This window comes from Genypterus blacodes, unplaced genomic scaffold, assembly GCF_046128005.1.
Source record: "Genypterus blacodes isolate CSIRO-AG114 ecotype Tasmania unplaced genomic scaffold, CSIRO-AGI_Gbla_v1 ptg000011l_1, whole genome shotgun sequence".
NCBI classification, from domain to species: Eukaryota; Metazoa; Chordata; class Actinopteri; order Ophidiiformes; family Ophidiidae; genus Genypterus; species Genypterus blacodes.
This window is the reverse complement of record NW_027466825.1, coordinates 1,670,891-1,698,002: the sequence shown is the minus strand read 5'-3', so window position 1 is coordinate 1,698,002 and position 27,112 is coordinate 1,670,891. Positions and strand designations below refer to the sequence as shown.

Here is a 27,112-nt window from a genome sequence, read left to right as displayed (position 1 = left end):
CGGCCTCTTCGTGCGCATGACAAACGCTGTTTTAAATTAGCTTTTTTTGCGTTAATATTGCAACGCTTACAAACGGGAAATACAACGTTGGTGAGCAAATGTTTTTTCCTCGCCATAAAATCTACGTCATTGTCACAGAAGGTACACGTTATGCTTAAAACGAAAGAAATAATCGCGTTTTCAAAAGAATGAATTGTTTTTAATTACGCAATTGTTGCTTGCGACGACCCAGATGACGCAGCAACAAACACATATGTCACAAGCCCAAAGTAGGCGTGTCTTCAAGCTGTTTCCGGAAACATGGAGGCTGTTGTTAGTGATGTTGTAGCTCCCGAAGACCTTTTAGTAAGTCTCATCATGATTAAAACGTCTTATATTCATATTATAAACGAAGCGGAGAATTACAGAAACATTAAGAGCGTACTGTTAATATCTGTACACTCCACAAATGCTGAAAAACGCATCAAGGACGTCTCGACGTGCTGTGTGGCTAACGTTAGCTCACTGACACAAACGTCACATCTCACTCGCTAAATAATGTTTATCAACCACAAACTGATTCTGCTTCATCATAATTAACGTTGATTATTTTAGGGACGGGTTGTGTCTTATTTGTACATGTTAGACAATGGTTATGTCAAATTCTACTCATTATTTGATTACTTTGTTGACGTAATTAAAGTGAAATCAATGACAATGATCTGCCCCAATGCAATGAGATGTCTTGAAACATAAAACTTACAACAACGCTAAACAAATAAATTGCAAGTAATCAGTGAATGTTTGTACCCGCCAGTATGAGATAGATTCAATGTTTCTTCTTTCTTAGAAATTTGAGAAGAAATATAACAACGAGCAGGTGAAAGGCTCCGTCTCCAAGGAAACCAAGTTTGAGTATTCCTGGTGTCTGATCAGGAGCAAATACAGTGAGGATATCAAGAAGGGAATCGTGCTCCTGGATGGTGAGTTGTTGATTCAAGATATTCAGATATAATACAATAATTAGATAATATAATGATATGTTAATGTCCCAGTGTCTACATATTCAATGACATTGCTAGAATATGCTCTCATAAATAAAATGAGTGTGCAAACATGATCAGGCACAGAACATTATATTTTCTTCTTCTCGTCTGGGAGATAATGAGAACAAACTGTGAGAAACTCAAAGCAGGTCAGCTCTACTGATTACAAAGAGATAACTGCTCTAAAACATCAGCGTGTGTGTGTTTTTATTGTAGATGCAGTTCAAAAAGGAACAACTGCTCTAAGATAGCAGCATGTGGGTTTCCAGATGTCACGTTTGCCCCCGTTTGTGTTTTTTATTGTAGATCTCGTGCAGAAAGCAACAAAAGATGACTCCAGGGACTTTCTGTTTTATCTGTCCGTGGCCAACTACAGACTCAAAGTGAGCGTCACTCTGGAGATGATTGAAATATTTGGTAATGTGTTTGTATTTCACCTTAAATATTCAATTAAATTCCTGGGTGTTGAATCCCCCCCCCCCCCAGGAATATGAGAAAGCTTTGAAGTATATCCGGACGCTCCTGAAGAACGAGCCGGGGAACAAACAGGCCTTGGACATGGAGAAACTCATCGAAAAAGCTTTAAAAAAAGGTGAGGAAGACTCCAGATCTCACTGCACATATATAATGTTGAGTGGCAGCGAGATAATAGAGCTTTATCAGTTTAATAGTTAACCATTGGTTTGAGTTAATGAATTCCCAGCACTCACGTTCACGTGTCCTCATCTAGATGGCTTGGTCGGCATGGTGATCGTAGGGGGCATCGGCCTGGGCGTGGCCGGCTTAGCGGGCCTCATCGGCTTGGCGGTGTCGAAGGGCGCTTCTAAATCCTAACCTGGAAAAAGGGACGGGCCGGTTTTGGTTTGAGCTGGACTTAACACACTGATCCCAAACTTCCCCCAAATAACAGATCAAAAGGTTGTGGAGAAAGTGTGACCATATTCCTTTAATTCTTGCTTTGCGTGGCCGCCTACAGTTACAGGATTTGAGAGTAATATGATCTTCACATTTTTAAACTACTTACCTGTTTCCATATTACTGCAGAGTGATGACTTTCCATACATATGACATTACTAAGTTTATTCATACACTAGCATGAGGGCACCTTCATAATTTGTGTAAATACATTAGGCAAGGTGCAGCTTTATGTAATTCATTAGATCTTGTGTTGACATTTACATTTTGTATAAAAGTGCAATTGTGTTAGAGGTTGTGTTGTTTTTACAGACACAAAGAAATGCATTGTTCAGGAAAGTGTTGCTGGTGTAGAGGGAAGAAGGAAGTGTAGCTCACAATGCCAAAAGGCTACAGAGGGATTTCTTTGTTGCATCTGCCAATCTTAGAAGAATCTGCTACTGGAGTTTAGATGGACGCAAATATACTTACATGTAATTTTGGACATGATGTTTGATTTAATTTGTACTAATTGTCAGACAGGGAATGTAACTATTACGAACAAATGTGTCCTGTAATAATGCTCATCGGCTGTGTTTGCATGTTAAATAAAAATTATTTTGAAGTGAAGTTGAGTTTCTTTTGCTCTTTATTTCTTCTGTCTGTACTTTTCCCTTTCCCTGATTCAGTCTCTCCTCTTCATTGTCATATGAATCCTTTATTGATTGAGCAAAGTCCAGTTTACATTTGCAGTGGCACAATAAAAGCACCGAAGGAGTTTGCCGCTTGTCTTCTCAGATAATGGTGATAATCTAAGCCAGCGGGTCTTTGAGGTTCAAACATAAACATATGGGCTGAGTTGATCTGTTGCCCACCTATTTCACGTCTCGACCCCTCAGAGTTGACGCTGTTTTACAACAGGAACACTTGTGGTGGCTATCAGTTGTGTGTGACGTTATCAGCCTCGTGTGGCGTTATTTATTAACCCACCTGACATGACCGAAACTCTGAAGTGACAGATCACAGAAGACATCAATCATGTTTGGTGTGAAAGAGGCAATCGAGTGGGTGAAGGATCAGGGGAAAACAATGTACCTGTGTGTGTCTGAGCTGTAAAAAGCAGGATCTGACATGACAAAATATCATTTTAGTAGTTAGAAGAGCTGGAATCGTCTTCCAACTCATCTTCAGACAAACATTAACCACATGATTCATCTGAGCAGGTGTCGTTCAGATTGACTTGAGTTTGAGTTAGAGGCAAGGGGCCAAGAATTATTAAGTGAAATACTTAAGCAATATTAACCTATCATCATCATCATCACAAGGAAAGGTGTAATACGTTTGAGAACATGGTGTCCTGGTCAGGATGTACCTTGTATTCACACCGTCACAGTGATTTTATAGTTATTGTGCAATGCAGAGGATGAGCAGTTTATTGAGCAGAAGTCTATACAGCGGAAAATGGGATGTGTGATTTAGCAAACAGTGGTCCTTCATGTTTAATTATGTTGAGCAATATTCCTTCCTGGCCTTTATTGTGATTGTCTTTAACGATGTCATGGATGCTTTCATTGTTTCAAATTTGGATTAAATGGGGTGGAATTCGGATCAAGGAGTATTGGGATAAGCTCACTAGTTTTTGTCCAAACTGAAATTCAAGGGAGTGTAAGCAAAAAGGCTGACAAAAGGGAAACCAACCGAACCGACTTTTGCTTTTGCTCTTTAAGCTTATTTTACATTTGTTGCACATTTGCAATCTTTGTAGAGGAAACAACCTCAAACGCAAATTTGCAAAGCAGCAGAACCTCCATGAAAATGTTTGCATAATCCAAATGATGTCATACCAGATTACATGTAGATATCCCCAAATCCAAATTGAAAATCGTTATGTTCTCTGTGCTGTCATATTTAGCATTAGCTTCTGTAAACAATCCAATCTATTTGTCTTTAGCACACACACTTAAACACACTCTAATATACAGCAGATGAATGTATCTTTCTGCCATACTGTTGTCGTTGACCTAGAAAGCATAACGATAAAGGTGAAAGATCTTTCCAGGTTTGTTTTCTCAGTGTAATTAATCGGGACCTTGTGTCCCAATAACAGAGGGGAAACGATGCTGTTGCAGGGCGGCAGTAAAAAAAAGTGCTTTGGCAAACAGTGCAGTAATAAAATGAGACATTTATGATGGGGCAGAATACACCGAACAACATTTAATTTAGTCCGTAGGTTTCCAGCTTTCTCTTAGTAAACATTTGATTTGTCAAAATGACACCACCTCCTAAATAACATTCAGCCAGATTTACAACACATTTACAACTATGTCCTAATGAAGTGCTTTGTTTGACACTGTGTCAGTTTCTGTCTTATTTATTTGAATTCCATAGAAAAGAAGCTTGCACATGGGGTGAGTAATTAATATTTTTTAACAGACAAAAAGCCTTATTGATGATTGACATTAAGAGAATCTCTGCACATTTTCAGCGCGTACCAATATGCGCCACCTCAAGTACCACCAGTAGTATACATGCCCCAGTTTGAGAACCAGTCAAAGACTTTTCCACGGTTCTGTATGGATTTTAGTGGTTCACAGATGATTATTAAAAAAGTGTTTACATGATTAGTGATTAAAACAGAAAAGAAATGTATTTTAATCCAAACTGCAATCCAGTAATCCATCAACATTTAACATTAGAAAACTATACATTTGCTCACATTTGTTACATTATTAATTCAACTATTCAAATCTAATCTGCACATCTCACTTTTCTCAAAATCATACCCATTTTAAATATAAACCCTTTCTTTAAAAAAAAAAACTTATTATCACCTTGCAACTATGATTGATTTGCAACAAACTAACTTGTTTCTTTCCACACACTCTCACATCTCTCCCCTCCTCACCCACAACTGATAACCAGTTTGGGTCAGTAGATCTACTTTTGGACCCTCCTCCTTGACCCTCATACCTAATGAGTTTGCCCGTTAATAAATCTCCACGTTCTTGAAGACTTGGTCAGGTTACGTATTATCTGAATATTATCAGTGCGGCTTGGACTCACTGCCCTGGATTTGCTGAGGAGCCTATCGGGCAGATTATTGAAACATGCAAACACAAAAGAAAGGAGACGAGCCCAGACGCATCAAACCACAGTAAAACGTATCTGAAATGAAAATGGAGGCTGTGACGCTTAACGGCTGCGACCTTGTGCTGATGTGGCCTTGAGATATTCAAAATCAAAACAATAACACAAGCAAGGAGCAGTTGGATAAACAATCAAGGTCAGTAATCACAGCACTAAATGTGAATACTTGAATTAATATTTTATAAAGCAATCACCGTACCCAGATATACAATTATTACAAATGTAATACATTTGCCATATTTGTATCATGATTGATTAAATCTGAATACAATTTTGCCTTCTTGGTGTTAAGATGCATTTTGAAAAGACAATGGTTGATTAAATCTTAAAAATAGAGGAAAACCTACATATTTCAGCATGATTAAGGGAAAAAGATGACCATTGGACTCTGTCAACTGATAAACACCTGTTCAGTTTCAGGGGTGTAAAAAGAAGATAGTGTGTGTATGGTTGTGTGTGTGTGTTTGTGTGTGGGTGTTTGTGTGTGTGTGTGTCTGTGGGTGTGTGGGTGTGGGTGTGTGTGTCAGGGGAGGGATTCGAGAGAAAGCAGTCATATAAATCATTTAACATATCAGTGGGACTTAGCACATCTCATCCGCAGACTAACACACACACACACACACACACACACACACACACACACACTGTGGCATTTACTTCAGACGTGGATCACACACAGACACACACACACACACACACTGGGTTTTCTAACAAGTTTTCATTCAACTATTGAATCTGATCTGGATAGACGTTCAGTTGCCTGCAGGAGTGTTGAGGGTCATGGATCCAATTGTGGAAGTGGTGGCTTTGCTGCTGGGGTTCGTTGGGTGGATGATGGTGGGCATCGCCTTGCCGAACCGTTACTGGAGGACCTCAACCGTGGACGGGAATGTCATCACCACGTCTACCATATATGAAAACTTATGGATGTCCTGTGCCTCGGATTCAACAGGGGTACATAACTGCAGGGAGTTCCCGTCTCTTCTCGCACTGAGTGGTATGTTCTCTAAAATGACAATAATTCCCTGAAATACTACAAACGTATTTAGTCATATAGATCTGGAATAATAGCGTATACCTGTTAACTAAACAATGGATTAATCATTTGATTGCTTTTTACTGTATTTTAATACGTGAGAGTTTAGTTTGGACTTAAACCCCCAAACATTTAGTGAGGGAAGCAGCCTTTCAATGGATATTTCAACTTTTTTAGTGTGCAATTTAAGAAATCTTTCAAGTTTTCAACCACAAAAAAGAACACATTTAGCTGAAGAATCTGTTATATTTCAGAACACAGATGGAATATTAAGGTTGTAACCAAGGGAATATTTCACCTTTTTATAAGCCCTGGTGCACTAAAGTCCACTCCATAAAGGTTTAACTATCAAGCTCCAGACATAATTCATCTGAACGTCCTTTCATCCCTTTCATCATAACCCTTGTAAAGGCCTATGATAAGTAATCAGTGACATTTAAAAGCAGAGAGTGAACCAGCTGTTTTATTGTTGCGTTTCCAGGTTACATGCAGGCGTCTCGTGCCTTGATGATCACCGCCGTAGTGTTTGGCAGCTTTGGACTAGTGGCAGCCCTGATAGGAATACAGTGCTCGAAGGCTGGAGGGGAGAACTATGTGCTCAAGGGGAGGATTGCTGGAACTGCTGGAGTACTTTTCATGCTTCAAGGTGAATACAATGAAGTAAAACCACACTTTTCCTGTGCAGGAAAGTGCATTGTAGGTGAAGGAAATCAGTGGAATTGATCCCAAAATATAGATCTTTACATTCCTATGATACTTCCCTATGAATAAATAAAGGAATGTCTCCAGAATCAATAATCTAAGAATTTCCTCTTGGCTTTTTTCCTGTCAAAAGGTTTGTGCACCATGATCGCTGTGTCCTGGTATGCCTTCAACATCACCCAGGAATTCTTTGATCCCTTCTACCCTGGAACAAGGTGAGCATGGGGGGAATGTGTGTGCTGGGGCCTGAAAAATGATTGATATGTGACAGCGGTGATGTCTGACTGCCCCCTGCTGTGTGTGGCAGGTATGAGATAGGAGAAGGGCTTTACATCGGCTGGTGCTCGGCCGTGCTCGCCATCGCTGGAGGAGCCTGCCTCTGCTGCTCCTGCAAGTTTGGCACTGGGGAGAAATAGTGAGTACACTAATATTTAACATTTACACTAACAATGCAGATGTATATATATATATATATACATTGTAGATAGATGTCACACGCACGTCAACACAATTCAATTCTACACACATGATGGAGGTGGCCAGTCACAACAAAGTGAGCTTTTCAGTAGGGGGCCTTAAGCTTTGATTGACTTATTTGTGGCTCTCTGGTGCCTTCTTGTAGCAGAATATTGCTCTCACTCCCTTGTGACAGGTAAATGTTGGTGTTGGCAGTGTGTGCTTGTGCTTAGTGTGTCCCCATTAATGGTAATAGTGCACAAAAAGATCACCAGTGCTTAGACCTCCCACAGAAGTTAAGCAATGTGTTGCCACAACAAGGCACTAGAGTGCCACAAATAGTTTTACAGATGTTTCCTCAAAACTTTTTTCATCACACACTTAGGGGAGAGTTGCTAGGGGAGAGAATGCACAAAATGACCCCCAAAATTGTTGTTTTGGTGACTTTTGCATTTCCCAGAGCGCTACATCAACTTTTGCCACTGATGCTTTTGGTTAACCATCTTGTCCTCTTCTCTTTTCCTTTTCCACAGCCCTTTGCCTTATCAAACCAGAGGAACTGTTTATTCTGGACCTGCACCCACAAGGAGCGTTGCTGCCAGTACTTATGGACGAAATGCCTACGTATGAGCATGAACGCCGAGCATTGGTACCATGACAATTTCTAGGCATTCCTGGGTTTCCTGGATGCATTGTGTTCAGTTTCGGCTCTCCTGGTGGAGCTTTATGTCCAATTTTAAGTGGAAAGGTCCATATTATTCGCACTGATGGAGGAAACTGAGCACCATTGTATATAAACACATTTACTGTATATAATCACGTCTTCAAGTGTGAACCCTGCTGTTTAGTAGGATTACACTACATGTACAAAATATTACGGATAGTGAGCCATCATCCTATCGATTTCCATGATCAAACCTATATGAAAAAATGGGAAAAAATGGGCTTCTGTCAGCCTTGATAATTTGGTCATCCAGTGTAGTTCAGCATTGAGTTTGTAAATTACATAAAGGTAAGATGCACATCACTGATCTGCCACAGCACGAACGCACATTTGGATGCTTATTTATGTTCCACTGATAAAGCATTACAGTCACTTATTTTCAACCATTTGATGATACCCACATTTGCACACCTCCAGACATCCGAGAGGGGAGTGTGATTATCCAGATTTATGTTTGTGATGCTGAAATGTATTTTGTACAGTTTTATAGATACACAAGAGGATGAAGCAAAAGTTATTATAGTTTCAAAAAACAAACGTTTAGATGTTATTTTGTGTTTTTCTACTGTTATATGCAATAAAATATGTGATGTTAAGAATCATAGTTTATTTCTTCTTCTGGTAATTTATTACAAGTTATTATTCTGATCATTATCAATTATGAAGTAATTATCTGCAACTGAGCTTTAATCCACCATGTATTTATACTTAAAATAGTGGGATTTTTATTAGTGTCATGATGGTAAATAGCGTTTATAATAATTCATCCAATCAGAGCAGCCCACGTTTCTGGACTCACGCGGATGTGCCCCATGTGGACCAATCAGAGATAGGTAGGACAGAACTGGGAGGGGCGAATAAATCGTAGGCTTGAAAGTTTTGCTTACAAACTTTATCAGTGTTTTGTTTGATGCGTGTCCTCAATGTAATGTCGCGGAAAAGCTAACCAGAGCTAAATGAATCAACGTTTGTGTGTAAATTCCTCCGTGTAAGCTTGACATCCTGGTGGGAACCTTTAGCGGAGTTTCTGATTTCAACACGGACAGTAAAAGGACCGGGACTATAAATACACCACCGCTACAGTCTCTATAGCAGCAGGTAACCGTGGGACTTAATGACGAAAATAACCGTTTCAATGACATAATTCGTTTTTACGCCAACTCAATTACACAAACGTGAAGTGTGCGGTTAAGGTGAGTTATCCGTAAGTGATGGAGTGTCGGTGGAGCGGACTGAACGGGCTCCTGTTCTCTCTGTCCCTGTTCTGTGTCGTCCTGGACCTGCAGCTCGACGGTGAGACCGCAGCCTCAAAACACTTTCAACACATTTTAAAAACACACATTAAAGAGTTTGAGCCTTTATTACTTTAACTCTTACTGATTTCACCTTTTTATAGATGGTGAAATCGATGTCCTCATATGTCTTATTTGCATGAACCACAGCCTAAAGCATAGTGGGTCCGGTTTGCTATAAGCTTACACTTCACCTGTTCCCTAACCTGTTCCCTAAAGTGATTAAAGCAGTAAATAGCACGTTATTGGTCGTTTTTTTTTTAAATATAATTTATCAATATACAATCACTGCAGCGTGACATCAAACGATTGACATAGACGTGATGCAGACTTAAAGTTCATAAAGCAATTATTTTATTGTAAACAGTATTTGTTTGTATGTAAACAAAACATTCTTACTATTGATATCTTCAGATATGTGATAATGTGTGTGAACGTCATTCTAAAATGGTTGTGAATTTATTTATTTACATAATTGTGTACACTTATTATGGCTTTTGTCATCAGACCATATGGATCGACTACAATGACACATACACTACAATTAGAGACGTCAAATCTAGAATTTAGATTTCGATTCATCCACCGTTTGATGTTTCAGGCGTCTTGGGGGCGACGCACGTGGAGATTGAGCACCACTTGGAGATGGGACGCAAACTTTTGGCCGCCGGTCAGCTGGCTGAGGCCTTGTCCCATTACCACTCGGCTGTGGGTAAGGTCACACACACACGCGCACACACTGTAGTCTGGCCTTTGATTGTCCTTTTTTTCAGCCTATTCTTCTGTGTCAGTGCTTGTCCTCCTCTCACATTACCATAGAAACACATGTAGGTTTGTTCCTGATAAGAAAAGTGGAGGAAATTTAAATGAATAATAAGATGACAGATGAAGTCCTGTTGCAGGCCTTATGTCCATTTTTATCTATTTAATTGTAACACCGGGCAAGATGAAGGAAAATGGAAACTGATCCATGAAACACCCTGTACTTCATCACTCTTTACACCTCCTACTTTGTGCCAGTAGATGTGACGGAGAGCAGGATCGCATAAGGATACTGAAGAGAAATGTTTGTCTTTGCCATTTTCCCAGAGGGCGACTCTAAGAATTACCTGACCTACTACAAGAGAGCTGCAGTGTTCCTGGCTATGGGGAAGTCCAAATCCGCCCTGCCCGACCTCGCCAGAGCCATCGAGCTCAAACCGGACTTCCTGGCTGTGAGTAAGACGAGCAGCCAGGCAGAGAAAGTCTATCCTGCGTGTTTGTTTCCCTCTCTGAACCCTGACCGCGTCCTCTCCTCCTCAGGCTCGGCTGCAGAGGGGCAACATTCTGTTGAAGCAGGGGAACACTCAGGATGCCAGAGACGACTTTGAAGCTGTGGTGAGATAAACACCGACGTCCAACTCCGTCCGCGCCCCCGCCTGCTCTGCTTATTTGTTATTGAAATGTCTTGTAAGCCGATGAAACCTGAGACACTAGCTGAAGAAAGGGCTATTTAGACTTCCCTGTCCTGTACCTGTTTCGCTGTGGCCTTGTGTCCTGCATGCTATCCAAACAAACCCTATTGAGCAACATTTTCCTCCTGTCCTTCCTCAGCTGGACCGCTCCCCAGACCACGAGGAGGCTCAAGACCAGCTGATGAGGACCAACGAGCTGGAGGAGATGCAGGAGGAGGCCAGCGCCGCGTACCACCAGGGCGACTACAGCACCACAATCGTCGTGCTGGAGCGAGTCATAGAGGTACGAGGTCGATCGGCCACGAGCACGTAAAAGCGACCAAATCTCAAAGCGGCGCGGTTTTAAGAACGGGGCTTTCTGTCTTTCTCCAGATCTCTCCTTGGGACCCGGAGTCACGGGAGCTCCGCGCCGACTGTTTCATCCGAATGGGCGACCCACAGAAGGCCATCCAGGATCTTGCACCGACCACAAAGCTACGCAATGACAACCGCGCCGCCTACCTGAAGCTCAGCACGCTGCACTACAGCCTAGGACAACACCAGGAGTCCCTGAAGTGAGTCTCTCTGTATTTATAACTGCCTTCACCCACTCAATCACACTTTTATCTTTAAGAATGCGCATTCTGCTAAACCTTATGTACTCCTCAACCAACTGTCCGCCTGTCTGTCTCCGTGCAGTCACATCCGGGAGTGTCTGAAGCTGGACCAGGACGACAAGGAGTGCTTCAGCCATTACAAGCTGGTGAAGAAGCTCAGCAAGCAGCTGGACACGGCAGAGGAGCTCATCCAGGAGGAGAGGTCGGGGCTCCACCTTCTCCTCCCATTAATCATCCCAACACGCCGCTGCCTACATTCCCAACACTTTTAGTTTGGCTTCTGACGCAGTGTTCTATCCCCCGCAACTAGGCATCAGGACGCTATAGAGAAGTACGAGTCGGTAATGAAGACGGAGCCGACGGTGCCGCACTACACCAACCTGGCCAAAGAGAGGATCTGCTTCTGTCTGGTCAAGGTGAGAGGGGAAACTGGTCTGGGAAGGAACCAAATAATGCTCAACTGATCGGAGCGGCCGGTTCATGCTATTTCCTCGTGCCTTCTTTCCCCGTTTTAGCTCAAACAGCCAGATGAAGCGATAGACGTGTGTTCAGAGGCCCACCAGAGAGACCCCCGCAACGCCAACGTCCTGCGGGACCGAGCAGAGGCCTACATCCTCAACCAGGACTACGAGAAGGGTAACACACTCACAACACCTCTGAAATGTGTAATTACCTCCGATAACCCCTTGATTGCTGTCCTATTTAAACACTTTTGTACGTTTGCAGGGGTGGAGGACTACATAGAGGCCAGAGAGTTTGACGCCGACAGCATCGAGCTCAAAGAAGGACTGGACCGAGCACAGAAAATGCTCAAAGTCTCTCGAAAGAGGGACTACTATAAGATCCTCGGCGTCAACAGGTAATGCATCCTTTCTTCTTTGTTTATGTTCCCCTCAATCCATCTGGTAATATAATCGCACCACTTACCAGCTTCACGGGGAAGAAAACACCCAACAACTCTTGTGCGTTTCTTCTCAGGAGCGCCAATAAGCAGGAAATCATTAAGGCGTACAGGAAGCTGGCACAGCAGTGGCACCCCGACAACTTCCAGTCCGAGTCTGAGAAGAAGGAGGCCGAAAAGAGGTTTATCGACATCGCGTCAGCCAAAGAGGTCCTCACAGATCCAGGTCAGGAACTCCTGAGTTTAGCTAATTTGAAGGGAATTCTAACCCTTATCTCGCCTACACTTGCAGCTTTTCAAGCGAGTATAGAACCATGGAATATAGAACTGGCTCATTTTTTGATGAATTGTCTCTCCAGAAATGCGGCAGAAGTTTGACGCAGGCGAGGATCCTCTGGACCCGGAGAACCAGCAGGGCGGCAACGACGGTCACGGGGGACAGGGCTGGCCTTTCCACTTCAACCCCTTCGAGTCCGGCGGCGGCAGCTACCACTTCAAGTTCCAATACAACTAGAGGGCAAAGGAATAGACGGCGAGACGACGCGAGGGGTATGGGGGACATTCGTAGCGCTGGGATGGGAGGCCGGCCGAGGAAGGAAGAACTTTGGAGTCTTCCTCAGAGGTTTCCGCTTCAGCGTGGATGTGTTCAGACTCCGTGGGATATTTTTTAACCTCGATAATTTGACTTTTTAAGGCAGCATCTGCACAGCGGCGGCTTGAGCTCTATGGCGAATACCAATCTGGACTTTTAGAAATGGCGCGGTGACGGTGGGACGTGGCCACTGCGCCACGTTTCTCTTTTTCTGGGACTCCTATCGCTCCTCTTTCTTTGTTTTGCCATTCGGACTCTTTTGAATGCAGCAGCTCGTCTTGTTTTCTTTGGAAATTACATAGGAATGTCAGTCGGCGCGCTGTCAGTTGGTCGCAGTATTCTTTAAAGCGGGAATCTAAAAAAAAAAAAATACGAAAAGGCAATTTACACGTTTTCATGAGCTCACGCCATATTTGTGACCATGTGAGATTTTCTCTGTACTAGAGAAGCGAGACTTTGATACGTGTGACGTCAAGTGACACTCCTGAGCTTCTACATTAATAGTAGATTGGTGTGACTTTAACATTCTGGAACAAAACTTGTGGATGTGAAAGAGGTTTTGCTTGAATTCACTTGTTTACCTACAGAGTTTGTAGTTTGAAGACGTTCTTCCTTTTTTTTTTTTTTTTCAAAATGAGCTGGGTGTCTAGTCGGAATTACGGATTTTCCCTTTAATGAGTCGGACCCAGGAAACGTCAGAACCGCAGCGTGTACGGATAAAGGCTCCATGTGAACGCTTGAAGTTAACGCATACGATCCAAACCTTAAATTCAGAATTTGCCTCACAGAAGAGCAACTAATGACTGAGTCTTATTGTTTTTCTCTTTTCACTCCTTTCAAACTGTGTCTTTGAAAACTTGCACTTTTCTGCTTTTATTTTGAAATAACCACTCCACCGCTTCCCCGATCCGGAATTGTTACTGCAGCTCCTCTTCATGGGCGTCTCAAGGCCTCACTTACACAAAGGTCTCATGATCCAAATGCACCAGAGCTGTGTAAACGCTAGGGGGCACTGTTTCCCCATGGTACTGTAGCCAATACAGTAGTTGCATGGTAGCTAAACTTTACTTGATTCTTTTGAGTAGAATTACTTTCCAGATCCGTAACAGCAACACATCTGTCTACGGGTTACAAACTGAAGATGCTGAAGAAAATTCTCATGCACCTTTTTGTAAGCGAGGCTCACTAAGACAAAGACGTTCTGCTGACTTGAGCACAATTAAGTTATTTTTTTTCTTGTCAGTAATATCTCAACTATTGCATCTCTTCTGGTGTGTGTGTGTGTGTGTGTGTGTGTGTGTGTGTGTGTGTGTGTGTGTGTGTGTGTGTGTGTGTGTGTGTGTGTGTGTGTGTGTGTGTGTGTGTGTGTGTGTGTGTGTGTGTGTGTGTGTGTGTGTGTGTGTGTGTGTGTGTGTGTGTGTGTGTGTGTGTGTGTGTGTGTGTGTGTGTGTGTGTGTGTGTGTGTGTGTGTGTGTGTGAGTGAGTGAGTGAGAGAGAGAGACAAACTGTATTTAAGATGAGTGAGAGTTTGATTTCTGGGTTTCTTTTAGGTGTCAGGTTTTTATTTGCCAAACGGAGTAACATGCCGACATGCTCAAATGTATTAAACTATTGAAATGGTCTGCTGTGTGCGCGCGCGCGCGCTCATTTCTAGATGGCTTGGTCATAATAGGTCCGATTTCACTCGGTGTGCAGAGTCCACAGAGTGGAGTCATGTTTTTGCACATTGAAGCATTAAGACTACAAAACGCACTCATCAACCTTGGAACCCTACAGTTTCTCCCCTTTCATGCCAATTGCGTTTCACTTTCGATGTTACTTTGTGACGCACAAATAAAAGCCTCAAATACAGCAATTTATTTTACAACATCATGACACAAATACGCCTGAACAGCACACCCTTTCCCCACTTAATCGCTCCCATACGTCCTGATACATATTCACACAATATAACAAGCACAGACATAAACGCACACACTCTGTTGTGCAGCTGATACTGCAAATCACTTCATCTATCAGTCGTGGCGAAATCCTGAACACACAGGAGTTCTGCATGTGCAACCGATTCAACCCTCCAGTGCGAACGTCTGTTCTCCTTTATGTTCACGGTCGCACTGCTAGTTGTCCATGCAGCTGTGTGTGTATGTGTGCATCAGTGTCCAGCTGCAAATCCCTGTGTGTCTTCCAGACTGTCTGCCTCGACCTCGATGGACACCACGTGGTGACCGGGGATCATGGCCAGGCCCAGGACTCGGGGTTCCCCCTGGGAGAAGGTATCTGGGGAAAATAAATACATTCATTCGGTATTTTGGATTGTTCCAAATCCCAGTCTAGGGAAATGTCTGGTTTACCGCAAAAGTTGGAAGATGTTCATTAAGTGAGAAAATGCTCCAGTGGTTCCCAAACGTTCTTTGTCCCATGAGCTACTTTAGTCATAAATAGAAGCCTCATGCGTCTCCTTAACTTGAATCTGGGAGAGCACAGTTAGACATTTGAGCAATTTAACCACATTGTTTACACTGGCATGAAAATGTACATCCACAACCGACTCACAAAGTTAAGTCTCCTGGCATACATACAGTATATCATACAGAAAACATCTTCAAACATTGGTAAAAATTATTTTGACATAAGGTTTCTATATGAACTTGTTAAAGGTTATATCCATTTCTGATGAATGACAGCTGTGCAATTAAAATATACTCTCTCTGATGTGAAGCTACTCTGTGAAGGAAAGCTGATCGTTTGTCTCTTAGGATACTTTAGTGTTTGATATCTCTGCATCTTCACCAACCTGTGGATTTAAGGAATTCCTGTGCTGAGCCGAGGATGACGTTGCAGTCCCGGTCTGTGCAGAGGAAGAGGCCCACCAGCGTCCGCCCGTCTGTCATGCGGATCCTCATGTTCTTGTTCAGGAGACACTCCAACTTCAGCCTAGCATGGGACGACGAAGGGACACCGTACTGTTCCTGGATTGGGACACAAAGATAACAACCAAACCCTGAATGAGCTGCTGATAACGAGGACATTGATATATAATTTGATTTCACAGCAAAATGTTTAGATTCTGCTATTCTTTATACATTATTGATTTATATCTGTGGTGTTTTTTGCTGCTGGGTAGTTTGAAAAGACAATATGAAGTCATTACAAAAGATCCAATACGCATAAATAAATACACACGAGTATATACAAGCTCACTTTATCCAATTAGATCTAAATCAATCTGGTTTGGTTTTCACAGGTGAAACATCTGTGTTAGATGCCGGCTAATGCTACGAGCTAATACGTGACCACAACGGAGTTTTCAATGATTAAATTAAATCTGTTTCAGATCGCCGCTTTTCTCCTCCCTTATGACAGATCGCAGAGCTTCCACAATCACCCGAACACTAAAACATGTAACGGAATTGCACGTACATGCGTCGAAGGACCGTTTTCTTCGATCATTGTTGCCATGTTCCGTTTTCTTCTCCTACATTAGCCTACGGAGGAGTTTATCTGACGGACCAGCTAAACCGGAAATCGAGCAGGAGTCTTTTCTTTTTTTTAGCCGCCAAATATTCAGGCTGCGTAAAAATAACGTGTATTATTATAACATTAACGAAACTGTACAATTGCTTGTTCAACTTATAAAATGTAAGAAGAAAAGACAACTATGAGGTGAGAGACGTGTATAAAGTCATTAGAAATATTGGCATGAATACATTTTAGGTACGACTAAAGCTTAAAACCAATGTGGATTTCAATATTGTTCTTTTACCGTAAATCCATATTTTAACGTTTAAAATAAAACAAATTTACGTGTAAAATTTTTGTTTTACAAAAAGTTTGTTTATTATGAAATTACCAATACATTAAAGCCAGGGTAGCTGTTCTTTGCCTAACAGCAATGAAGCAGCAGCAGTAGCCTTGAGCCACAGTGGCAGCATGAGTGGGAGAGTCAATAGTGGGAGCAGGCGTTATGGCAACAGTTGCCCCAACAATAAGTACTATTGCTACAAGTACCACTTGTAGTACTAGTATCAGGAGTCAGTGTCCAAAGAACACAACATTAGTCCTAAACACTTACAGTGCTAATGGTTGTCTTGGTATCAGCTGTTGTGTCTATTTAAATACAAAATTGAGCTACTGGTATTTCTTGTATTTTGTAAAAAAAATCCTTTCTTCAGCTTCTTATATACGTTAGCTAAACAGAACTTCCTTAACATAAACACTTACATACATCAATGATTAAAACTGATAGGGACAGACTTCACAGAGAATTGAGTACTTGCGACACGTCTGCTCACTGGGATGCCAAGGCTCAAACATAACGGATCTGAGGAGTGGGGGTCTTCCTCTGTGTGACACACTGCATAAAATCTGGGTTAGCCGGCACGCAGCACCCACGGGAGCCGCTTTCCCCTCTTATCCTCCACACGACTCTCTGTCAAACGGACGCAGGAGGGGAGGTTTTGGAGGGAGGGATTGGTTTGGGTGGTGTGTAGTCACAGCACAGTAGTGCAGTGTGTCAGGGCCTGCAGCATATTTGGGTACAGGCTAGTGTCAACATGTTTTGCTGTCAAATAGGGAGAATAATGCAGGGTCACAACTACAAGTACCTCACCCACACACACTGCTACGGTCCTGTCAGCCAACCTGGCAGCAACACCCACCTCAGCGGCCAGAGGCTTAGCTGGGGGCTCCAGTCCCACACTCAGATGCCCTCTCACAGTACACACACTCACAGATCTCATCCCCCCCTGTGTCTCGCCTCTTACTGTGGCAGATGTGCACATTGAATCAGGCACTAACAAATTCCTCTTTTCTCATTTATGGACACTGGGAAGCCAAGCTGGAGCAGTTGAGGCACCTGTTGCAGCATTGGAGTGCACAGGGGGGGGAATGATCAGGGGGGGGGGGGGGGGGGTCACACATGCCTGCAGCTACATGTGAAAGGGACAAGGAGTTACAGTTGAACCATGACCTCTGTGCCTGATGCATCCTGCTCCACTGGAACCGTAGCCCGGGAGGTCGCCTCAGGCTGCGCCAACTGCATCATAAGTGCATGAAATATTTAAGAGCAGGTAGGCTGATCGTTATGTGGGAGATTCTGTCAATGCTGATGAGATTAAACAGAGGTGGATGAATCGGAAATGTCTCACAGGTGTTAACTTGAGTATGAGTGAATATTTTGACATATTTGTGTAATGCTGATGCTCATATCTGCATTGTAGCTGTTTTGAAATAGAATAAACTGTTCTGAATATGGTAAAATATGGCCTGGAGCATTGTTACTCTCATGTTTAAGTACATACTGTATAAGGATTCTGTACAAAATGTTCCAAAACCTCGTCTGATGCAGAGGTGCCACACTTTTTCCGCTCCCTGATTCCCAATTCCTTATGAGAATTCAATGTGAAAGAGAAAATCTAAATTCCTTTTGTCAAAAAAAAGTGCTCTGAGCAGAGACACAGAGGGCTGGCTGAGGTCTAGGGACTCCCATGGCCTTACTGCCATCCAGATGACATCCAACTCTGCTCAGAGAGCCCCATCCTACTGTAAATCAACAGAATATGGCTTGTTTTTGTTCTTACTGCCCAGAATAGAGATGTTCTGTGTGCTATGAGCTGTTTAATATGCTGATCTCCATGCAGGAAAATATAGTTTATGTATTCTGAATTGTTTCCATCCTCACCACAAGTAGTTAATTTTTAAGCAATACAATCTGATGTAAGTCTGGGCATGGCTGCGGCAGATTTTCCCAACCCCCCTCTTTCAATCCCTCCCCAGCACTCACACACACACACACACACACACACACACACTCACTCACACACACACACACACACACACTCACTCACACACACACACACAACCCTGCTGCTGCTGCTGCTCCAAAATAATTTTTATACAACGGTGGGGGCTCCGGAGAATGTAAGGTGGCCATATTTGATAAAAAAATTGTATCGGGCTCTGCAATGCAGAAAGCGAGAGTTGTTCGCGTGTGATCCGGGGGGGGGGGGGGGGGGGAAGTGACAGTGGCACCGGGGCGAGTCTGCGGGGTTCGGGACTGATCCGGACGTGGATCGGTGGTGGTGGGGGGGAGAGAGAAACAAACAAGTAACAATGTAACTTACAGTTACACACCCCTTTTTTCCCTGTAACAATGTGTAGGTTTTTAAGGAGGGAGGGGGCGAGCAGTGGCAGAAAGAGAGAGGGAGAGAGATAGAGAAAGGAGGAGGGGGGTGCGTTCTGAAATAATATAGTCAGCCATTTTTTATGTAAGGGGATTTTTTCTTATTGGGGGGGTTGTTAAAAAATAAATATAAGAGGGCGGCCATCTTTGTTGCTCTGCCTGGTGTAAAATATTCCAAAACGCCCCCCACTTTTTTCTGTGCCGATTTGAATATTAAATAAATATCATATAATCGGAGAAGAATACGCTTTTTTGAATACAAGGACGGAACCAATGACAGGAATATAATGTCCTCTCCTCTCCGGTCCTGTGAGGAAGACGAGGGCATGGTGGTTAATTCCGAGGGAGGAGATTTTGATGAAGAAGACGACGACGACGGGGACCTAGACGAGAACGCAAGCGACATAAACTCGCCGGCGGCGCCTCGGGAAACTGCACCGCCAGCCGCGCCAGGTACAGTAGAGAAGAAGTGGCGGACGAGTCGGGAGCGCGCACACGGGGGGATAAGACAACACACTCGGGCGGGCAGGCGGCAGCGGGAAACCACGTAAATCCACCGGGGGGGAAAGCGAGCGAGAAGCCCCGCAGCTTGCTAACGCGTTTTGTCCGGCTCCGGCACGGTGCAGTAAGAGAGAGCGGCGGAGGGGCTCTCGGGAGCGCGCATACGCCACAGAAACACAGTTAGTACTTGCAAGATGTTTGTTCGGTAAATGACACACGTTGCGCCGTCTAAACGCCATATTCACTAAGTATTCCACCGTTGTTTTGCCACGGGTGTATGATGTTTTCAGTGGTGGGGGGGAGAAGAGAGAGAGAGAAGCTTGAGGGAGACGGGGGCGCGCGCTTGACAAACAGAAACACACACTTACAACTCCAGTTTTTTTTGTTTTTATTTACCAAAAATGCATAAACCCCAAATGCATCCCCGTGGGTTGTTTCAGTTGTTTTGGCGTGTGTCCATTTTATTTTTTGGTATTCGATGTTGTCCTCCCTCTATAACACTCCCGTGCAAAGTTGAAAGTTAGTTACCGCGGCGGTTTGCGCTGCAAATCTCGGGGGGAAAAGTTGAAGCACATCGACCGCTGCTTATGTTGTCTCGCGTCCCTTTGACAGCTGACATGTAAAATAAAAAAGGACGTCGGTGTGGAGTAATGAGGTCGCCCTGAAGGGTAAAAGCTCAGCAGGTCTAGTGGAGAAAACATGGACTCCCGGCCACCACAGGCTCTGTCTCCCTGATACCCATCTGGGGAGGTGATGCTCTGTGTGTGTTTGCCGTGCAGACATGAAAGCCGGATGATGGTGCGAAACCCTGGTGTGAATCACAAGCCCCCCCCCCCCATTGTCCCTGTGACAGTTCAGTAAAGGACACTGCTGCATGCTGGTGCCCGAGTGCAGGATACACACACACACACACAGTATGTGCCAGTGTCTTCCTCCCTCTGTAGCTTAGCCTAGCTGCTTTCTGGAATTACACTAAAATCTTCTAGTATATGTGTGTATCCCCCCCCCCCCTTGTTATTTACCCCCCGTCATGTCATGTGTGTTTTGGCTCAACCCCGGCCACAGAGGGTGGATATGTGCGCTATCGATCCGTCCAAATGACGGATCAATGCGTGTGGCTTCATAATATGAGATTCTGGAAGTTTCTGTGAGAGTCAAGTTGTCTTTTTGAGGTAACAGTATGCAGATGAGTGAGTCTAACCGCAATGTAACAACAGAAAGTAAGCTTTATAAATGTATCTACCTGTACAAAAAACTAAATCCAGTTCACTACAGGAACAGGAAGAATATTTTTGAATAAGTACAGTGCGTATAAGTAAAAGTCACATAATAAACGTATTGAAGGACACTAATAACCTTATGTGAATATACTGTATGGTCATGGCTACGACTTGTCTTTAGGTTTTAGTTAATGAGCTCCAGGGGCTCCGCCATACTCTGCCCGACAGATATATGAGTCCACGCCCGACGTTGTGTACTCTCTAACCCCCCGACGACCTCTAAGCAGCGGTCACAGCGGTGGTCGGGGTCCCGGTGTGGGAATCAAAGGGCGGGAGGAAGTCGTTCCAGTTCATCACGCCGTCTCGTCTCGTCTCGCGCTGGCGGCCTCCGAATCACCGGGCCCCGCGTGCGTGCCGCTACCGCCCCCGGCGCCTCTTTATCGGCCAGCACTCTGCACGGATGCGGGAGCGGGGCTGGTGGGCGGGTGTGTGTGTGTGTGTGTGGGGGGGGGGGGGGGGGGGGGGGGGGGGGGGTTACTGGTGGGAGCGCGCACCAACAAAGGCAGGCAGACAATAAAATTCGACTAATGCACCGCAGCCCTCATTTTGGTTATGCTTTAATGCTTTATGCTTTTCCTCTGAAGCTCAGACTGCCCCCTGTCTCTGCCTGTGGGGACTCATATGGTCAGAATACAGACTTTTAATCTGTACGGTGCAAAAGTGAAAGTGATCTGCCTGCATGGATGATTAGCACCCCACAAAATCCCCCAAAAGCAAAGGCATTGACGTGGTTATTACTGTGTAACACACGAGGAGCTTAACATGTATTGTTAATGCTTTTCTCATTGTTGCATTGTCCATTTTTCCGAACCCTTTGTACAGAATCACTAATACTAATTGTCTAGTCCACTTACGACAGGCTGACATACTGAAACTAATTTGGCATGTGTCGCCATTTAGTCAAGGTCAGAGGTCAGTGAAGCCACCGTAGCAGCTTTTGTTGCACGTAATTTAGTTCAAGGGGATTAACTGGATGCTGGCAAGTTGTTATTGTTTGCCTAATCCTGATCGCTGTTGCTGTCTCTTCTGTGTTTCCTCCTAGACGAAGAGGAGACGTCAGACAGGGACATCGTTCCTATAAGGAAGAAAGGACGACCCAAGAAAAAGAAGGACACCAAGAAGAAAGACAAAGAGGGGAAACCTGTCAAAACAAAAAAACGCAAAAAGATTGTAAGGATTGCTTTATCAGTCTCATGACATTTTGCTTATACTTATTGGTCTTCCCTTCATATTCTCTGTGCATTTTTCCCTCTTCAGGACAGTGATGTAGAGAGAGACTCGGACAGAGAAAGACACTATGGCAACAACTCAGACAGCGCAGTTAGTGACTATGGATCAGGTGAGAAAAAGAAAAAGAAGAAGCACAAAGAAAGGAAGGAGAGGAAAACCAAGAAGAAGAAAAAAGACGATGGGGACCGAGACAGTAGTCAAGAGGAAACAACAAAGGTAAAGAAGGAAACATTACTCGACACGTTAGCACTTACGTCCCCATCACTAAGATTGAATCGACTCTGATTTGGCATTGTTGTTCTCTCAGCAACCAATAGAGCAGAAGACCTCAGCCCAGCTGGCAAAGGACTGGGGTCTGGAGGATGTTGATCATACCTTCACTGAGGATGACTACAAGGAACTCACCAACTACAAGGCCTTCAGCCAGTTCATGAGGTATTGTGCTTCTCTGTCCTGCAGGGTTTTTGAAGATATCGCAATTACTGTTGACACAGTGATGGAGTCACTGCCACTATGTGTGATCTCTGCTTGCCACAAATCCTTTGTTTCCTTAATGAGTCTGTTTTAAATGTGCAGCCATTGATCACACCTGAATACTGAAAGCAGACTGTATTTCTTCCACCATGGCTAATGTTGTAACACACTAAACGTTGCAGTTCACAATAACTGAACAATGGGTTTTGAGAAGTAGTGCAGAAGCTCGTTCCTAGTTACTAGTTCCTCTGCTATGTGGGCTCAAAGTTACTCTTGGTAACAGATTCACAAAGAATTAACACAGTTGGAGTCAGAGAAAGAAGGTGATGTCATCTAATGTATGGTTAATGTTAGACATCGAAAATGGTTGATTATTGTTCGAGGCTCCTGAAGGGAATCCGATTTCTAGTATAATTTTAAACATATCACAGTATTTTGTATTGGAGCCTTAAAGTTTAGTGTTTTTGTCAGAATCCTGCCTTTTTTCCTCTTCACAAACCAGAAATCTAAATCCATCCTAACCTTTACCTGCCAGGCCAATGATAGCGAAGAAGAACCCCAAGATCCCCATGTCAAAGATGATGACCATCCTGGGGGCCAAGTGGCGAGAGTTCAGCTCTAACAATCCTTTCAAGGGCAACGGCGCCGCCGTTGCGGCTGCTGCTGCGGCAGCGGCCATCGCTGTCGCTGAGCAGGTCTCTGCAGCGTCCACCTCCCCTGAGCCACCACTGCCGCCGCCACCAATTCGTAAGGCCAAGACTAAAGAGGGCAAAGGTCAGTGGGCGATGTCCTGAGTTTTTCCATTAAGCATTGGGTTTAAATCAAGGAATCAGTTACTTCATTTATTCATGACAACTGTAACATTTGTAAGGTTATTAGATCATGACCAGAAGTGTAATTCCTCCTCTGCCTTAGGGTTTGTGTCAGTTTTAACAACAATGAAGCAGAACTAGTATTAACATTTTCCACATTTATTGTTTTGATATCATAAGTGTGTTAAATCGCTGAAATCGTCAGGAAAGTGTTCATAAATGACCCCAGACCACCAGACTATATATTGACTACGTTGCTAGCTCTGTCATATGTGCCTCATACAGTACCTCAGCTGGATATCAAATATTCTACTCTCCTAATATTTGTCCAGGCCCAGGCTATAAGAAACGCAGTAAAAGTCCTCGGGTCCCAGATAAGAAAAAGGCTGCTGCTGTGGCCAAGGCTAAAAAGATGGCACCCATCCGTATCAAGCTGGGGGCCATAGGTGCAAAGAGGAAACAGAGTTACTCGGTGAGTGTCAGTATTAAGGATAATGGGTGCTGAAGATGGATGGATAGATTCTTCTTTTTACTCATTCTCCGCGCTCTTATTTCTATAACGCTCACTTGTTTCCCCTGTCAGAGCGACGAGATGGACGAGGAAGAGTCCGAGCAGGAGGACTCCAGCGTTCACAGCTCCTCAGTTCGCTCAGACAGCTCTGGCCGTGTCAAGAAGAACAAACGAGGAAGGCCTGCCAAGAAGAAGAAGAAAAGTAAACACGAGTGTTTTGTGTAATATCTAGTAGAAATGACTTGTAGTTTGGTGTCCATCTTACTTTAATACTTTAAACCGGCACTAGACGACTTTGAAAGCTGACTGTAAGATTTCAGTTACAAAATCCCTAATCTTGGAATGCTTGCCTGCTTGAATGCTCTTTAAGTTGTTTACCTGCTTGTCCCTCTCCAGTCACAGGCGACGAGGATGGTGACGGCTACGAAACAGATCACCAGGACTACTGTGAGGTGTGTCAGCAGGGTGGCGAGATCATCCTGTGTGACACCTGTCCCAGAGCGTACCACCTAGTCTGCCTCGAGCCTGAACTGGACAAGGCTCCGGAGGGCAAGTGGAGCTGCCCACACTGCGTAAGTACAACGCCGGCTCCCATTTCTGTTGTTCCTGCGTGTCTTTATTTACATATTTACCTCCTATGAAGAAGGCTGCTTAGCAAACTTGGTGAATAAATAGATTCAGGAGGCTTTGTAGTAATCACTTTCATCACTGAGGTGCAGTGCAGAGCTTGCTGGGCACAGATAGCAGCTATACATGGACAAAAATCTAAACCAGACAAAGAGAGACACCTGAGAATGTAGTAATGTGGGCGTATATGCTAAGATGTTTCCATGTTTTATTAGATTACAAGGACAGTGGTTACTTTTGCATCCCCGCTATGCCGTGCAAGTGGCTGAATCTCAATGATATTCCCGAGAACAAGTTCTTCTGGAATTCTCCATTTTTATTTGTAGATGGGAACCCTAAGACACGGGGCGTAGTAAGACATGGAACACTGTTACCAGGTCAAGGGATGCTGACACCTCCCATAGCTGGTTTCTTGTGGACGTATTAGATCAGATTAGATTAGATTCATTTTATTGTCCTTGCATGTCACAGGTACAAGCAACAAAACGAGATAGCATCTTACCAGAAGTGCACAACCTATAATTAAATACTATATGTTACATTGATTAAATATATGATACAGAGAGGGGTATTAACAGTAGTGTTTACAGTAGAGCAGTATATACAGCAGTGCAAAGGAAGTGATTTATAGCTTACAGGGAAGGATTTTACATTATGTACAGTAAAACAAAGTATAGATATCCATCAACTTGTCAGTCCAGAGGCATATAACGGCTTGTTTCCATGGTTATTTGTGTCCCCATTGGCAGGACTTTTGTGTGATTATAACAGTAAAACCCTTTAAAAAAAGAAAAATCTAAAATAAATACACAGTTTCCTGTTGTGCTCATCGCCTGTAATTCTGTTGGATTTGACGCTCCTCATATAGAACATTAATGGGAGCCTGTAGCCCCAATTAGTTTGCTGTGTTTGTTGGGGCCCATAGAGCTGTGAGGGAATGAGCTTAGACAGCCCAAAGGACAAATGAGATCCACTGTGTATTCCGCACATTAACGAAGGTCCCTCCAGCCGTGGCCGTGGCTCTTATTTTCCCCAGACTGCTACTCAGCTCCACATCAGTTCAGCAAAACAACCATAGTCCATTTTTAGATTCACTGCTCACTTCTGCTAAAGTTCATAATTTTCACGTGTTCAGGAGTTTTATCGACCCAATGTTATCTTTTGTTCCTCCTCCAGGAAAAAGAGGGAATCCAGTGGGAAGCCAAGGATGAGGACTTTGAGGACTTCGAAGAGGACAGTGAGGACAGAGTGATATCAGAGGTCAGCGCCGGGGTCCCCACCGGGGTGGAGGAGGAGGAGGAGGACGACCATATGGAGTTCTGTCGGGTGTGTAAAGACGGAGGGGAACTATTATGTTGCGACACCTGCACCTCCTCCTACCACATCCACTGTCTCAACCCGCCATTGCCAGAAATTCCCAACGGCGAGTGGCTGTGTCCGCGATGCACGGTTAGTTACGCTGCGCTGTTTTGTTTCATTGCTGTTTATATCAGATTCAGGGCTCTGTGTGCCGTCTCCATTTAGTTTTATACACCAAGAGACTGTTAAATCAGACAACAGAGTTAGTATTTACAGGCCATTTATGAGTATTATGATGATAGGATCCAGCTTCTTAAATTCTGCCACAATAGAACTAATGTCATTGATGGCTACAGTAATCTTAAAGGGAATGACTGGATCAGATCAGTGACTGGATCAGAAGTGAAAAGGATTGCGTGAAGAAATCATTGTCATCCGTTGTTTCCTCTCCAGTGTCCGCAAATCAAAGGACGGGTCCAAAAGATCCTCCATTGGCGATGGGGTGAGCCTCCCCCTCCCATTCCCGTTCCTCCAGCTCCTGACGCCGCACCCGACGCCCCTCCACCGCCACCTATGAAGGGCAGGGCTGAGAGGGAGTTCTTCGCCAAGTTGACTGGGCAGTCGTACTGGCACTGTACATGGATTACTGAGCTACAGGTGAGAGAGAAGAAGACCTATGACAAAAGACGGCAAAAAACACATAGAGAGACTAACAGGAAGGAGTAGTGAGAGAACATGAAATATAAGTAACACTAAAATCTAATACATCATCCATTTATTTTTCGTCAAAAGTGCTGTTTTGCTCTTCCTCATCTTCCCTTCTCTCCTTCTTCCCTGTAGTTGGAGATCTTCCACTCAGTCATGTTCCGAAACTACCAGAGGAAGACGGACATGGATGAGCCCCCCAGCTTGGATTACCTGTCCGGGGGAGAGGACGAGAACGGGGTGGGGAAGAGCGAAAAGAGGAGGGCCAAGGACCCCCAGTACGCCATCATGGAGGACAAGTACTACAAATACGGCATCAAGTCTGAGTGGATGATGATTCACCGCATCATCAACCACAGGTAAAGATCTGTGTCAGTGCGTGTGTTCATGATTTAGTATGGGAGAAAGATGAAGATGAGGAAGATGATTGAAGCTTAAATGCTGTGTTTGTGTGTGTCTGTCTAAGCATGGATAAGAAGGGGACTTATCACTACCTGGTCAAGTGGAGAGACCTGACGTACGACCAGTGCACATGGGAGAGAGACGACATGGACATCCCTGACTTTTCAATTTACAAGACCAATTACTGGAGACACAGGTAGGACCTACAGAGAACAAATAGCACATACACATCAGGCATACCTTTTGATTATTTGTATTACTTGTTTCCTAG

At 43.9% G+C, this 27,112-nt stretch overlaps 5 protein-coding genes across 12 annotated transcripts in view; 4 read left to right on the top strand and 1 right to left on the bottom strand.

Annotated features, from left to right (window-relative positions):
• The first annotated feature begins 238 nt into the window (after window positions 1-238).
• fis1 (fission, mitochondrial 1) lies at window positions 239-2,549 on the top strand. Its single transcript, XM_076161015.1, has 5 exons — window positions 239-345; window positions 830-962; window positions 1,332-1,408; window positions 1,512-1,617; window positions 1,756-2,549. Exons 1-5 carry the CDS (start codon window positions 301-303, stop codon window positions 1,857-1,859), a joined length of 465 nt encoding a protein of 154 aa, XP_076017130.1. The 5' UTR covers window positions 239-300; the 3' UTR covers window positions 1,860-2,549.
• A 3,121-nt stretch (window positions 2,550-5,670) lies between these two features.
• Window positions 5,671-7,909, top strand: cldn15a (claudin 15a). The gene is made up of 5 exons (XM_076161303.1): window positions 5,671-6,063; window positions 6,584-6,748; window positions 6,938-7,019; window positions 7,112-7,219; window positions 7,794-7,909. The coding sequence occupies exons 1-5, from the start codon at window positions 5,847-5,849 to the stop codon at window positions 7,888-7,890; spliced, it is 669 nt and encodes a 222-aa protein (XP_076017418.1). The 5' UTR covers window positions 5,671-5,846; the 3' UTR covers window positions 7,891-7,909.
• Window positions 7,910-8,827: 918 nt separating this feature from the next.
• Window positions 8,828-12,967, top strand: dnajc3b (DnaJ (Hsp40) homolog, subfamily C, member 3b). The gene is made up of 12 exons (XM_076160092.1): window positions 8,828-9,277; window positions 9,878-9,988; window positions 10,366-10,490; window positions 10,579-10,653; window positions 10,870-11,013; window positions 11,103-11,284; window positions 11,409-11,528; window positions 11,637-11,742; window positions 11,842-11,962; window positions 12,053-12,185; window positions 12,305-12,453; window positions 12,587-12,967. Exons 1-12 carry the CDS (start codon window positions 9,196-9,198, stop codon window positions 12,739-12,741), a joined length of 1,503 nt encoding a protein of 500 aa, XP_076016207.1. The 5' UTR covers window positions 8,828-9,195; the 3' UTR covers window positions 12,742-12,967.
• A 1,691-nt stretch (window positions 12,968-14,658) lies between these two features.
• naa38 (N-alpha-acetyltransferase 38, NatC auxiliary subunit) overlaps window positions 14,659-27,112 on the bottom strand; it is a 127,676-nt gene continuing 115,222 nt past the window's right edge. For 2 of the 3 annotated variants that reach the window (XM_076160128.1, XM_076160136.1), the window contains exons 2-4: window positions 16,240-16,282; window positions 15,614-15,788; window positions 14,659-15,096 (exon numbers count right to left, since the gene is read on the bottom strand). In XM_076160128.1, the coding sequence (XP_076016243.1) occupies window positions 14,972-15,096; window positions 15,614-15,788; window positions 16,240-16,278 (339 nt within the window). In that variant the 5' untranslated portion in view covers window positions 16,279-16,282 and the 3' untranslated portion in view covers window positions 14,659-14,971. Of the gene's footprint in view, window positions 15,097-15,613; window positions 15,789-16,239; window positions 16,343-27,112 lie in introns of those variants that run through there. The other variant, XM_076160119.1, reaches the window with a different exon arrangement.
• Window positions 18,653-27,112, top strand: part of chd3 (chromodomain helicase DNA binding protein 3) — a 33,490-nt gene continuing 25,030 nt past the window's right edge. For 2 of the 6 annotated variants that reach the window (XM_076160080.1, XM_076160035.1), the window contains exons 1-12: window positions 18,932-19,453; window positions 21,824-21,951; window positions 22,039-22,227; window positions 22,319-22,446; window positions 23,021-23,259; window positions 23,630-23,769; window positions 23,881-24,010; window positions 24,205-24,380; window positions 25,612-25,884; window positions 26,188-26,391; window positions 26,575-26,798; window positions 26,906-27,037. In XM_076160080.1, coding sequence (XP_076016195.1) covers window positions 19,288-19,453; window positions 21,824-21,951; window positions 22,039-22,227; window positions 22,319-22,446; window positions 23,021-23,259; window positions 23,630-23,769; window positions 23,881-24,010; window positions 24,205-24,380; window positions 25,612-25,884; window positions 26,188-26,391; window positions 26,575-26,798; window positions 26,906-27,037 — 2,129 coding nt within the window. In that variant the 5' untranslated portion in view covers window positions 18,932-19,287. Of the gene's footprint in view, window positions 18,739-18,930; window positions 19,454-21,823; window positions 21,952-22,038; window positions 22,228-22,318; window positions 22,447-23,020; window positions 23,260-23,629; window positions 23,770-23,880; window positions 24,011-24,204; window positions 24,381-25,611; window positions 25,885-26,187; window positions 26,392-26,574; window positions 26,799-26,905; window positions 27,038-27,112 lie in introns of those variants that run through there. The other 4 variants (XM_076160053.1, XM_076160045.1, XM_076160062.1 and 1 more) reach the window with 4 other exon arrangements.

Excerpts from the sequence above, each read along its gene's own strand:
- cldn15a (XM_076161303.1), top strand. The coding sequence starts at position 5,847 with ATGGATCCAATTGTGGAAGTGGTGGCTTTGCTGCTGGGGTTCGTTGGG. Across the intron at positions 6,064-6,583 it reads GTCTCTTCTCGCACTGAGTG|GTTACATGCAGGCGTCTCGT; the intron begins GTATGTTCTCTA and ends TTGCGTTTCCAG. Across the intron at positions 7,220-7,793 it reads TTTGGCACTGGGGAGAAATA|CCCTTTGCCTTATCAAACCA; the intron begins GTGAGTACACTA and ends CCTTTTCCACAG.
- dnajc3b (XM_076160092.1), top strand. The coding sequence starts at position 9,196 with ATGGAGTGTCGGTGGAGCGGACTGAACGGGCTCCTGTTCTCTCTGTCC. Across the intron at positions 11,014-11,102 it reads TGCTGGAGCGAGTCATAGAG|ATCTCTCCTTGGGACCCGGA; the intron begins GTACGAGGTCGA and ends GTCTTTCTCCAG. Across the intron at positions 11,529-11,636 it reads GAGCTCATCCAGGAGGAGAG|GCATCAGGACGCTATAGAGA; the intron begins GTCGGGGCTCCA and ends CCCCGCAACTAG.
- fis1 (XM_076161015.1), top strand. The coding sequence starts at position 301 with ATGGAGGCTGTTGTTAGTGATGTTGTAGCTCCCGAAGACCTTTTA. Across the intron at positions 963-1,331 it reads GGGAATCGTGCTCCTGGATG|ATCTCGTGCAGAAAGCAACA; the intron begins GTGAGTTGTTGA and ends TTTTTATTGTAG. Across the intron at positions 1,618-1,755 it reads CGAAAAAGCTTTAAAAAAAG|ATGGCTTGGTCGGCATGGTG; the intron begins GTGAGGAAGACT and ends GTCCTCATCTAG.